We start from the raw sequence: 12,861 nt of genomic DNA on the forward strand, positions 1-12,861 counted from the left end.
CGAACTATACACGCCCTCTCCAAGACATCACTCAATAATGGTCTCACGATCGCGCCTGCTGCTCCTGGCAGCGGCTCTCTTCGGCGCTTCCCTCGCCGCCGACGAAAAGACCACAACCACGACAGCCTGCACGGCGACAGCAACTGGCGGGAAGGCCTACTTCGACCTGCGACCAGACATCGCTGTTGCGCCGAAGAAGGACGGGAAGCACAAACGCGCCAAGTCAGAAGACTATTCGGCAAGGGGCTACGACTACGGTTACAACTTCACACTGAACATCTGCGAGGCTGTTATACAAAAACCAGAGAAGGTTGTGGGCATTGATGAGGCTCTCTGGAAGAACGTCAGCGCATACTATGAGGGCAAGGACGGAAAGATCTACTCCCTAGGGTAAGCTTGGACTGGGTGGAAGCAATGGACTTTCCCCAGGTTTGCTAACACACTGCAACAGACAGCAATCCTCCGTCCTGACGCCAAGAGGCAGCCAGCTGGTCCTCCAATACTCCGGCGGCTCACCATGTGGTTCATCGGCAAAGAAAAGGGGCGCAGATCATAACGATGCAGTAGACGCACCGTCGACGGCCGACAGGGGCTCGAGCAACAGCGCTTACTCCAGCTCCCTGGATACTGTGACTATCGGGAACGACAACACCGTGTTGATCGAGAAGGCCGAGGAGATAAGAAGGAAGTCCGCGACCATCTCGTTCCGCTGCGACCGCGATAGTGTCAATCCCACGGCTACCGTCTCTTTTGTCGGCGCGGACCCCGATGAGTGCGCCTACATGTTCGTCGTGCGCAGCCAGCATGCGTGCGCCGGCGTCCAGCCCTCCAAGCCCGGGAGCGTTGGACCGGGCGGAGTGTTCGCCCTCATTTTCCTTATTGCTATTGCCGTGTACTTTGCTGGTGGTGTTTTCTACCAGAGGACGGTGGCGAACGCTAGGGGCTGGAAGCAGTTGCCGAACTACAGTCTCTGGGCAGGAATTTGGAGCTTCGTCTCGGTGAGCAATCATCCGACCAGTCTGACACGGAAGCGGAGAAGCTCGAGCAGCTAATCAATGTTGCGCCGTAGGATACCTTTATCATTCTAACCTCCTCTTGCGCTCGTTTCATGCCCAGTCGGAGGGGCTACCGATCACTTTCAATATCGCCAAATGGGCGCGGGATGGGGAGAAGCAGGGAAGACGAGGACCGGTTGATCGGCCAATTAGATGAAGAGTGGGATGACTGAGGGGCGGTTCTACGACCAAGATTGACTCTAGAGGTTGTTGAATTTGATAGACAAAATGCACGACAATTTTGTTCGACTCGGGCACCACGAGCCGTTGGGACGGCGTTCAAAGGATAGACGGCGCAGGGCCAAATTATTTTGCAATTTTCAGCTGAAATGAAATTATAGGTACAAAGTTCTTCCAACCGCTCGGTCTTCACTTCTCAGAAGACTTTGAACTCCACAAGGCGAACCTGCTTCCCAGCTTGGGGCACAAAGACAAGCCGCACAACATTGGTCGTCGCAGCATCCCATTCGACATTCGTGATTCCATTGGCAAGGGGCTCGTCCGCCTTCGTGGTCGATACATCCGTCCAGTTGCCACTTCCATTCTGTACCTGCACAACGTAACTCGCCGGGACCGCGTACGTGCCCGTCACGCTTGCATAGGTGCCGTCCACGTAGGTGTACGTCCCCGGCTGGTCGCCCTCGTAGAAGGCGATCTCGGCGCGGCTGACCTCGGTGCTGGCGCCAAAGTCGACGGCGAACCACTGCGACGAGTTGCCGTCGCCGGCGGCGGAGTTGTACCCGTTGACGATCTCGGTCCAGAACCAGACCCTACCGTCGATGGCATCGTGGAGCTGTTGCACGTCGGCACCCGAGACCGAGCTGCTGGCCACGGGGTAGTCACTGTCACTCTGCAGCTGGATGGACTTGGCGATCGGCTTGTCGATCGCGGCGGCCGTGGCGGCCGAGATGGGCGTAACGAGGCGGGCCAGCGTGGGCGACGACGCCACCTTTGCCCCGTCGACCTCGACGACCAGCCCGGCGCCATTGCCGAAGTGCGACCCGTCTGCGTCCCACTGCACGCTGACGTTGTGCCCGTGGTACGGCACGTTGTCCACGCGGAACCACGAGATGCTGCTGTCCACCAGCGGGTTCACCTCCAGGGAGTCGTCCGCGCGAGGCCGAATTCCCACTAGCCCAGACAGGATCAGGTCAACGTACCCGGAGTGGAAGTAGTGAGGGCTGCGCGCCAGACCGACGAGCGCCGAGCCGTTGTTGGGGTAGTAATCCTCCTCAAGGTTCAGCACCCCGGCGGAGTCGAAGTGCAGCTGCGTGTACTGCCTGAGGAGATCGACATAGTCCTTGTTGGTCACGACAGACTGGTTGTAGTGGTCGAGGAGGTTGGACATCGCCCCAAGCGCCTGGGTGGTCTGGAAAGGCCAGATGGGCCCGTTCCACTGGCACTCCTTGAGCTTCGAGACGCTGTCGTAGCGGTACTGCCGCATGTAGTACTCGTAGCTGGGCTCGGCGGTCCGCAGGCCGGCCTCGCCACGCAGGTCGTCCGCACTAAGGGCGTGCTTCCACGCCGCGTTGTAGTCCACCTCGGACGTGGACGCGGGTACAAAGTCGAAGTTCCACGGCACCAGGCCCACGAGCTCACGGCCGCGGATAAAGTCCCAATACTTGACATACTGGTTGTCCACCTTGAATCGGTCGATGAAGTGCTCAAAGGTACTGTTCCACAGGCTGCCCGTAAAGTTTCCCTGAAGCCAGTCCGCACGAGCCGTATACAGCTGTTCCGTGGCCGAGTCGCCCGTCAGCGACGCGATGCTCGCGATCGCCTTCGCGTTAGCATACATGTAGCTGTTGATACTCGGCCGGAAGCTCTCCCCGCCGGTGAAACCATCCTGGCCGCCGCTGGCATCGATGCTGGAGATGGTGTACTCGGTGGCGTCGGCCAGTGGCTCGACCCAGTACAGACCCTTGCTGGAGTCGAAGTGATCAACCCACTGGTCGTAGATGGTCTTCATGGCGTCCAGGTGCTGCGAGATGGCGCTCAGGTCGCCGTCCACGAGGAACACGCGCCATGACGCATCTGCGATGGCTTCACTGAAGTGCCTGTCGTTGCCGTAGGTCGAAGTCTCCGGGTGATAGTTGTACATGAAATCCACGTAGTCGTGAGCGAACCGCCTGTCACGCGACCACCGGCCCTCGCCCAGGTGGAACCCCGTCGCATCGTTGAGGGCGGCGAACGGGAAGAGCTCCCACGACACATCATCAATAAACTCGGTCGAGATGTAGCCGTTTGCACCGAGGTCCCGTTGGTGGGCCCTGAAGATGTTCCAGCGGTAGTAATACACGTCGTTGAGCTGTGTGTCACTGGACTGGAAGATGGGGATCCGGGGAATGTACCATGCAGCGTCGTTGCCGAAGTAGGCGGTGCATATTTCGGTAGCGTCCAGGGGAGTAGACTGGGCGAGGGCACGGGCAGGGAGAAGGGCGAGCAGAGGAAGTGTGAGGCTGGATAGGAAAGCCATGATGGGCTATTGACCAGGTCGGAATCACGCTCCTGTGCGAGTCGTGAAGATCCATCTATCACAAACATGCAGCGGTGCAGTGCTGCTTTTATATATAGCCCATCCTCAGGGGCAGATGCTTACCATCGCTTGTGGGACTACGACAACACGAGATTGGCGCGTTTCCCCATCTTGATCATCAGGCACGAGAAGAAATATAGCAGCGGCTACGGGAGGACAGGGAACCCGGTGGAGTCGCATGCCGCAATGGGCAGATCCTAGCCATGATAGTTGCAGGCTTGGTCCATCTAGTGCCGGGTGACCCACCCCATGGGGAGAGTTGAGATCTGGGGAAATTAGCCTTATTGGTGCGCATCCCGAGAATAGAATACGACGTCAGGGAATGCGCTCGTCATTAGCGAAGATCCGGCTGGAGCTTCCACGAATTTTTTCTAAACGGATTATCTCGAGGCTCTCAAGGTCGAGAAGACACTTCCAATGCACTTCAGCTAGTTGTTTGATGGCGTCACGCAGAGAGAAGCATTCACCTTTCAGCTTTATCAATGACTCTAGTTCCCTTCGATCCGCGACACTGTCGGGATCCGGGAGAGAGGCTGCTCCTTCTAAGTTTGTTGAGAAAACGCAGCGAGTCAGTGGCATTTCTTCCTCCATGGAAACCTCCGAATGGTATGTTCACGAGTATGCACTTCTCTTTCAGAATTCTCGCTTCGCGTACAAACTAGTCGTTCGTATTCTCATTTGTTCGCATAGACCGACTAAACCGCTTTTAAGGGCTAGTGTACAGTGTAATATTACACTGCCGTACTAACCACAACTGTAGCCATGCGTGACGCAATGCCCAGGGGTGAAGGAATACAACACACCGTCACGACAGTCTCTATGTCAAATAGAAAATGCTCCTGGTCTGAGTTGGGCACTCCGGGTGAAAAATGAATATGGTCGCTAAAAAGCCAAGCTACGAAGACCTGTCGCTAAACCCCGTGTTTGGATGGACTGCAAGGACGCACCCTTCCGCCTTATAAGCATTGCTGCAGCACCTTCGGGGGGGGGGGGGGGGGGAGGGTCTTGAGAAACCAAATTTCCTTGCGAAACTTCGTCGTCTCTTTGCTCAAGTTGTCTTCCCTCTTATCAGGGAAAGGGCGTAGTGTCAGTATGCATTGACGGGCGCAAGTGCTATAAACGAGCATGTAAAGCACAGAGTATGCAGCTGTGATTGGATCGTACGACGTATGACTCCGCTTGAATAATACGGTGTAACATCTTTTGACATCAACGCAGCTATATAATCTATGCGGAAGCTGTGCATGGCCCACAGTGCTGTCATCTCGATCAGGATTACAGGGGTTACGTGCCCTAGGGGCCTGGACATCGCACCAAAATCACTTTCATTAACTGTGGTTTCTTACTGGTCTATAAGGCCCCATGCCTTTTTATGTTAAGGTAAAGTGTTTATTGTATTATGTGTGCAAACCGCAGATGCATGGACAAGAGTGATTAGACGGTCGACCTAATGTAACAAGCTCGTGGACATTTTCAGAGCCACCATAGGTATAGTACTGAGGAACCTTACGTCATACGATGATTATATCAATTTCAGTCTGTTTTAAGGGGGGAAAAAAGGAAGGGCTTGTGCATTTTGAAAAGATATTACCCAATGTGAACTGGTCTTATATTCGCAATACGGTCCGCATTCTGACCACAAGGCTGCCTACAAATGCAGCCCAGGGATTCCACATAGTTGTATCTTAATAATAGTATCTGTGAATGAGGCCATGCTTCAGAGTATGTGTAACAGGTATATCAGATACTCGCTATGTCAAATTAATTAGGAGAAAACCCATGAAGCTGCCCTATCAGACTGAGGCCTATACTGGTCGATATAGGCACTTTTTTCAGTAGCAGCTAAAGCAGCACGATCCGCTGCCCAGTTCATGTCTCTCGACACCAGAAAGAAAGATATCTCGCAAGCCTTTTCCGCGTATGACCCCATCAATGCCGAAAGCTTCTCCCATAGATCCCGGTCCGGCCTGGCTCTCCCATCTGCTGTCTTCCACTTCTCCTTCCCAGCCCACTGGCGCAGCCACCCCGTGGCACCATAGGAAAGCATCTCATTGTCAATGATTAACACGACGCGCTCCCAACCTTCTGCCCACCATGGCCGGAATTCCAAAGCCCCGATTATCGCCCGAAGCTCAGCTCGGATGCTGGTGGGCGGGTAGTGCTTTCCGTCCGGGCCGCGTTTCTCCAGTGGGAACGAAATGGTGCTCGCGCTGCCTGCACCGTAGACAAAGCCACAGCCGCCTCTTGCAGACGGCTTCCCAACATCCTGGCAAGCGCCATCGGCAAATATGCACATGGTTTTAATGCCGCATACTTGGGGGGCAAAGCGTCGGCGAATGCAGTAGCGCCAGCGGCAGAGGCCGTTGACTGAGGTGTTGATGGGGAAAGACTTGAAGAAATCCTTGGGAGGGGCCGCGATGGCTCGTGTTGGCGAAAGGGCAGAGCCGGCTGATGACCAAGGGTGAAAGTGAGTCGCCGTCCAGATACCAGCTTCTCCGCTGCCCATCCTCTGGCGAGTGCGTTTCACAGCCTCGATTCCCGGCACGGGTTGGACGAGTATCACGCTCGAGAGGTCTGTGCCCCTGTCCGGATGGAGCATGAAGGTCTTCGGCAGGTTTTTGAGGCCATCAGCAAGCGAGAAGTTTCCGTTAAGGTCTAGGACCTTTCGTGGCTGCTCCTCCTCATCTCCCAGGGTCTGGTCGTCTCCTGGGTCCAGGAGAAGCTGGGGAGGCACGTTGATGCGTTTCGTGCTGACACTCATCTTTGCAAAATCAAAGAGGTCGACACGACTGGTACAGGTATCTGGATTTGGATCATGTCGACGCAAGGCACGGCTGCGAAACACCGTCTTCTTCGGCGGGGTGGGACAAGTTTATATTGACGCCCGACACCCTTCAAGGTTCCGGGGGCCATGGTCCGTTTCAAAGTCAGCCACGGGCCTTGGTCACGAATGCTACCTGCATCCACCAACCCAAATTTCCTACCCTACAAATCGATGGATATGCCATATCCTTCACACTGCATCCCTGCCAGTCATATCTCTGATCTACCATCTTGCAGGAGCCCCGAAAGCGAATTCGCCAGTGTGGCTAAACAAGCCAATCATTCGAGGTTGCATCGGCAAACCATCTGCGTGAATGCGACGTAACTCTCACATATCGCATTTCATTCAATCTCCACCTATTGAGGTAGAGAAGACAAAGGAAGTCAAACGCTGCGGTTAGGATTGGCTGAACTACAGCTTGGGCCTCTTCTGGTGGAAAATTAATATATCTTGCATTCCATTGCACGCAAACGCCACCATCTAGCTCAGCTCGCGAGCTTGCCACCCCCTCCGCATCTCACGAGCTTACATGGTTCATGCACAGGACTGACGGCCATCCATGGCGTGCCCAGCAAGAGGAAAAGGTTTCCGCATATCTTCCAACGAGGTGGCTTTGAGCAATCTGCGCACAATGCTGGATGCCTGGGGCTGCTCCGCTCGTCATTTGATACAAGTCCGATCCGAACCCTCTGATTGGCGTGCTCAGGCAGTTTTCAGCTCCATTGCGAGCGAGCGGCTGGTGTGGCACATGCTCACAGCGACAAGCGTCCTTCCGTCATTGCCTATTCATGATAACCACAGAGGCTCAAAAGTATTGAATCGCACGAAGCCCGGACAAGGAACCCATCTCGGATCCACGCGGATGCAGTGGAGCTGACGTATGGCAGGGATTGCGAGCTTTTGCAACCAGTCAGACCGAAAGGTCAAAAGCTTGGTGACCGGAAGTCCGGCAAGATACACACCATAACTGTGTCTAATACATGTCAATTCGCGTGTCAGGACAGACCTGCTCTCGAACCTCCATCCATCATCTGGCAAAGTCTTTATAGAAACGTACGCAGAAACATGCTCGAAATTCCCGTCATACAAGTGCTCGAAAAAGAGCGGTACTTCACCCAACATTTACTTTCTCTGCCTGACGCTATCCCTTATGCACCGCTGGGCCCCTCCTCTGTCCGCGTCCGGACGAAGGTGATGTCTCTCACTTCGAACAATATGACCTATGCGAAGGCTGGGTTCCTCATGAAGTTGTGGGGCATCCATCCTCTTCCACCCTCGACGCCGGCACCGTTCAATGATGCTACCAAGTACGGCCGCATCAACTGCTGGGGCTTTGCTGAGGTGCTGGATTCGACACATCCTTCGGTGGAGAAGGGCAGCTATCTGTGGGGGTACTTGCCAATCGGAACGCTTCCACAAGATCTCATACTGCAAAAGGGCGAGGTTCCTGGCCAAGTCTTCGTCAAGAATGACTATCGCCAAGACATCTTCCCAATGTACAACCGATACTCCATCTTTCCCCCGAACCTGCGCTCGAGTATTGAAGCCAAGACGGAAAGCGTGGCTTACGATGCAATTGTGCGCATCATGTTTGAGACGGCGTACTTGGTCAACCGCTTCGTCTTCACGTCTGACCCGAAGGACACAGTCAACCCTGGGCCGGGCGATGCGGAATGGGGTCCAAGAAAGGCGGATATCGAGGGGGCTACTATAATTTGTCTTGCTCCAGGCTCTAAAGTTGCATTGTCATTCGTGCGGGAGTTGAGACATGGCCGGAAGAAAGCAGTTGCAAAAGTTATTGGTGCGGCCAGCAGTTACTCCCTTGAATTTGTCAGGGGAACTGGAGAGTACGACGAGGTAATTTCCACGAGTGAAGAGCCATCCGATGTGTTGATCGGAATTCCTGATAGTGCCAAAGTTGTCTTGGTAGACTTTGGCGGCCGTGGTGGCATTGCTCAGAAATGGGCTGAAGCCATGTCCAAGACTCACAGAGAGGTTCTGTTGATGCTATGTGGCTTGGAAATTTCTGAGGAATCTTCATCCAACGTGTTGGCCGGCTTTCAGCAGATCCAGTCTTCTGCTCCGACATACGAGTCTATGCAGATCAATGCCAGCGACATTCGAGACCGTGCTATTGCAAAGGTTGGAGAGGAGCGATACTTTAGAGAGTTCGAAGAGGCTTGGGACACTTTCAAGAAGGATTCAATTAAAGGCTTGAAGATACACTGGGGGGACGGCATGGAAGCCGTGATAAAAGGGTGGGACTCACTCGCCGCCGGAAAGGCGCAGCCAAATGAGGGGCTTGTTTATGTGATATAGCAGAATTCACGGCAAAAATATGGTCTCAGATATCTATAGATATGTACTAGCAGCCAAGTTCTTCATGTGCTGGCAGACAGAGGATGAACTGCGAAACAGGCGAGCAATTAGAATGCTGAAGGCCACGGGGATCAGCTCAAGGCTCAACTTTCCCGATGTGTGGAAAAGAAAGGAAGCTTTTCTTGCATCAGGCCCCATTTTCAGACAGCGATTTGAAACATTTAGTTGACGGCTCGCATGTGGTGAAATTCAGCGTCGCTTGGCTGGAGTTAACTTCGGACGGTAGCCTCGGGCTTAGGAGGAGATGTCAAAGACAGCACGGCTATGAACTAGTGTTGAAGAGCTAGGCAAGAGTCTGAATAATGCTGGAATAAGTTTGGGTATATCTAAAGCTTAACGCTAATAAAAGACATCTATTTGGGGCACACTGACCCCGGCATCAAAAGTTCGCCATAGTGGTCATCGCAGCCGCGAACACTGCCAGCAGTGATGCCCGCAGCAAACCACTCCCTCCAAGGCCGCTTGCAATACCCTTCATACCCTCCTTGAACCCGGCCTCTTCACCACCTAGGTAGAGGGCACCAGCATCTGTCAATGCACCATGTTTGTTGAATAAGGCAACATTGTCGCCAACGAAGCCGTTCACATCGTTGTCTTGACGGAAGGCTCCGAACCAGGCGTAATGCTGCATGTAGTCTAGGCTATCCAAGTAACTCAAACTCTGGTTCATCATCGCCACTGTGTCGTCCTCGTCTTGCTGAGGGAGGGCCATCTCGGTGATCCAGAACTTCAGATTGTCGGCGTCAGCCGCGCCGTTGGACGACGAGTTCGTGTAGAATTCTCTTATTGTCCCAATCCAGGACGCCAAGCCCTCGAAATTGCCATACCAATGCAGAGCTACAAAGTCGGTCGGGCAGCCATTGTCCGGGTCGATATCCCGGCAGGCCGAGGTGAAGTCCCGCAGCCAGTTCAGGCCGTTCTCTGAACCTGTCACGCTGGGGTGGGAGATGTTCCAGCTTCTTGAGGATGAGGTGCGCAGTGGCACGATGTTGTCAATGTATGCCTTTGCTGCGTCTGAGGGCGAGATAGAGCTTCCGCCACTAGAGGTCGTGCCGTCGGGTTCATTGAATGTAAGCAGGTGCGTTGAAGTTGCCGGTAGGGAGTTGATGGCGCTTTGAACGTCCGACGAGGATGCATCGTCGACACCGTGTATAAGAGGCACGAAATTGAGGGTCGCGTTCACGTTCGACGCGGGATAGGCTGACCAGGTATAGTACCATGAGATCGCCGAGTTGGGAGAGAGTAGCAGATCGACATCGCCCTCGTGCGAATCGCCGAGATAGGCGAGGCCTCGTTTTGATGTAGAATTCGAGGCCCGCGAGCCGGCAAAGGACAGGAATAGGGTGCTGGCCCTGAGGGCTGATGTTGCTGTTGTTCGTTTCATGATAAGAATATTGAGGGTCCAGAAGTCGTTCCTTGCATATCCCCTGTTGCAGCTGCGTAACTTGCAGAATCTGGGAGCTGGCTCATATATACTCGTACACTCGTACCTGGTTCCTGTTATCTTTACAGTACTGCCAAGTTCACGGTGTCATTCGAAGAACCCCAGTACTTGAAATCCCACCACTCGAGGAGCAGCGTGGTTGTGTTTCCATCGCCACAGCCTGCCTGGTGACGTCACGCGGTACCCAGGTCGATTACAGTATCATCTCATTCAGGGCACCAGGGGTCCAGCCAAGGCACGCGGCACGCCAACAGTACGAACACATCATCAGCAGAGCCCGCTCTCATCCTGTTGAGGAAGCCTTCCGAGCGAATCGATACAGCAAAACACTCCTGATGAGGTTGCGTCGCGCTTGTCCAGTTGCATTGATGGAACAGACGCGCCCAGTCCTGCTCCACTGAGGCGGCAAAAGCCACTCGAAACCTGGGCAGCCCTCTCGTCTAATCGCGAGCATGTCTCAACCGAGCGGGGCTGAAGAAAATAGCACTGGTCAGAAGTATGCACTGGAGAATACACTTATAAAGAGCATATATATCTCGATATTTTTAGATGTCCAGAGGCTGGCAACACGGATGTCTTTCCAGAGAGCAGATATCTGAGATGTACGGACCGCGTCGCTTAGGGTTCACCCGAGGAACATGTGGGACCGTTTCTTTTGGGGAGCCGGGACGCCCGGGTGGGCATCCGGCAGATAGGCTACTTACAATAGCCACCACTTACCACAAGCGTTTTATGGGCCTCCTTGTCACTGTGGACACACCCAGCGCTGAAGACACGCCGTTTACCGATGGGCAGAATGGCGCCATGCCCATTCTTAGTACCAATCCGCCAGCTCCCACGTCTCGCCTGAGTCCTGATTGCCCGCATCTCATCCGGCCAGCCGGTTTGGACTCTTGGGCCCGCAGACCTCCCACCACATCTTGGAGCTGCAGCAATGGATGACAATAATGCAGGCGGCTTGCCCTTCGGCCAGCCACAACCGGGGATTGGAGCCTCGGCCCACGGTCAAGAGCAAATTGAAGCCGGAAGCGTGCATGCAATTGCTAATTCCGAGGCTACACCAAGTGGCGCACATGGCGGCGCCATCCTGCCAAACGAGATCTTGAGCAATCCGGCAGGCCAGACACCACTATTCGGAGCTGGGAGTGCCAATGCCCAGTTTGAACCGTTCACCGAGGAGATAGCCCAATCTGTCCCGGCCTTAGATTTCAATGGTTTTATACTCCATGCCCAGAAACCGGTTCCTGAAGAGCTGCAGCGAGCCCCAAGCGGAGCGTCCATCGCTGAGCCCGATGCGGTGTTGGACGAGGAGAATGGACGAACATATCATAATTATCATGAGGGCAGATACTACTTGCCGAACGATGCGGTGTGTAGTGAAATTGCGCCTCCGCGGCGGATATGTTTAGGACCATACCGCTGACAAAAGTTCTTGCAGGCAGAACAAGATCGCCTCGACCTGCAGCATAAACTGTGGCAAGTTCACATGGATGATGCCCTTTTCAAAGCACCCATACAGCTGCCGCCAAAGAATGTCCTGGATGTTGCGACTGGAACCGGCATCTGGGCTATACAAATGGCAAAGAAGTTCCCGGATTCAAATGTGATCGGGACAGACCTCAGCCTGATCCAGCCCGAAGGGCCTCCCAATTGCTCATTCATCAAAGAAGACGCGGAGCTCGACGAGTGGACTCTTCCGGTTGTGTTTGACTACATACATCTGCGAATGGTTCACACATGCTTTGACGATTACCGAGCGCTGTTCACAAAATGCTATGATAACCTAGAACCCGGAGGTTGGATCGAGTTGCAGGACGCTGTGTTCAAGCTCATGTGTACAGATGGGACGGCCCATGGCTCACATATAGAAAGGTTCTCTCAACTCATTCTTCAGGCTGGTGAAGCCATTGGTCGAGACCTTGATATACCTAGCAAGTACAAGGAAATGTTAGTTGAGGCCGGTTTTCTGGACGTTGTGGAGGATGTTGGACCCGTTCCAGGTGAGCCCACACAAGACTCTCTCCAATTCAGCTTGGAGTGATTTTCTTTATTTCTCTACTTTGGATCAACAGCGAAAGGCCCATCGAGTTGCTGACCATTCTCAGGCAACCCGTGGCCAGACGAAGCTAAATTCAAGTCACTCGGCTACTGGCAGATGATAAACTCCCACAGGGCACTCCGTGGATTTGGCTGGAAGCTCTTTAGAAAATTGGGCATGGAGCCGGATGATATTGAAGACCTCGTTGAAAAAGCCAAAACAGACATCACGGATTCCCGGCTGCATTTCTTCTTCCCGATGTGAGATAAACCCTCCTGATCTACCCCACCCTCCTTTTATTCACCTACTAGGCGTCGCTAATGATCTGTGCGAAGATATGTTGTCTACGGCCGAAAACCATATGATTGGGAGCTGGAGCAACCCCCTCACAAACGCGCGAGGACGTAGTGTGTCGGAAAAATGACTCGGGACTAAAAGTGGCCGCGCAAACTGTGAGCGTGGAAAAATATTCCGTGGATGATCAATAGAAGACGGAAACTGACTTATCACCAATGCATCTGGCTCTCTGAATGTCGGATATCCTCTGCTCACGCCGGCGAGACTTGTTGAGCCCAGCCAGTCTCA

General features: G+C 53.9%; 6 protein-coding genes across 6 annotated transcripts; 3 read left to right on the forward strand and 3 right to left on the reverse strand.

Annotated features, from left to right (window-relative positions):
* Nucleotides 1-37: 37 nt before the first annotated feature.
* Nucleotides 38-1,228, forward strand: J7T55_008977 (uncharacterized protein; the record flags this gene model as incomplete). Its single annotated transcript, XM_053141893.1, has 3 exons — nucleotides 38-390; nucleotides 452-998; nucleotides 1,070-1,228. 3 exons carry the CDS (start codon nucleotides 38-40, stop codon nucleotides 1,226-1,228), a joined length of 1,059 nt encoding a protein of 352 aa, XP_052994818.1.
* Nucleotides 1,229-1,431: 203 nt separating this feature from the next.
* On the reverse strand, nucleotides 1,432-3,531 carry J7T55_008978 (uncharacterized protein; the record flags this gene model as incomplete). Its single annotated transcript, XM_053141894.1, has 1 exon — nucleotides 1,432-3,531. The coding sequence occupies one exon, from the start codon at nucleotides 3,529-3,531 to the stop codon at nucleotides 1,432-1,434; it is 2,100 nt and encodes a 699-aa protein (XP_052994819.1).
* A 1,825-nt stretch (nucleotides 3,532-5,356) lies between these two features.
* On the reverse strand, nucleotides 5,357-6,352 carry J7T55_008979 (rnase h domain protein; the record flags this gene model as incomplete). The annotated part of the gene is made up of 1 exon (XM_053141895.1): nucleotides 5,357-6,352. One exon carries the CDS (start codon nucleotides 6,350-6,352, stop codon nucleotides 5,357-5,359), a length of 996 nt encoding a protein of 331 aa, XP_052994820.1.
* Nucleotides 6,353-7,480: 1,128 nt separating this feature from the next.
* Nucleotides 7,481-8,734, forward strand: J7T55_008980 (uncharacterized protein; the record flags this gene model as incomplete). The annotated part of the gene is made up of 1 exon (XM_053141897.1): nucleotides 7,481-8,734. One exon carries the CDS (start codon nucleotides 7,481-7,483, stop codon nucleotides 8,732-8,734), a length of 1,254 nt encoding a protein of 417 aa, XP_052994821.1.
* Nucleotides 8,735-9,173: 439 nt separating this feature from the next.
* On the reverse strand, nucleotides 9,174-10,178 carry J7T55_008981 (uncharacterized protein; the record flags this gene model as incomplete). The annotated part of the gene is made up of 1 exon (XM_053141898.1): nucleotides 9,174-10,178. The coding sequence occupies one exon, from the start codon at nucleotides 10,176-10,178 to the stop codon at nucleotides 9,174-9,176; it is 1,005 nt and encodes a 334-aa protein (XP_052994822.1).
* Nucleotides 10,179-11,172: 994 nt separating this feature from the next.
* Nucleotides 11,173-12,684, forward strand: J7T55_008982 (uncharacterized protein; the record flags this gene model as incomplete). The annotated part of the gene is made up of 4 exons (XM_053141899.1): nucleotides 11,173-11,607; nucleotides 11,677-12,238; nucleotides 12,344-12,536; nucleotides 12,612-12,684. The coding sequence occupies 4 exons, from the start codon at nucleotides 11,173-11,175 to the stop codon at nucleotides 12,682-12,684; spliced, it is 1,263 nt and encodes a 420-aa protein (XP_052994823.1).
* Between the last annotated feature and the right edge of the window lie 177 nt (nucleotides 12,685-12,861).

This window comes from Diaporthe amygdali (genome assembly GCF_026229845.1).
Source record: "Diaporthe amygdali strain CAA958 chromosome Unknown NODE_10_length_1141467_cov_65_626103, whole genome shotgun sequence".
NCBI classification, from domain to species: Eukaryota; Fungi; Ascomycota; class Sordariomycetes; order Diaporthales; family Diaporthaceae; genus Diaporthe; species Diaporthe amygdali.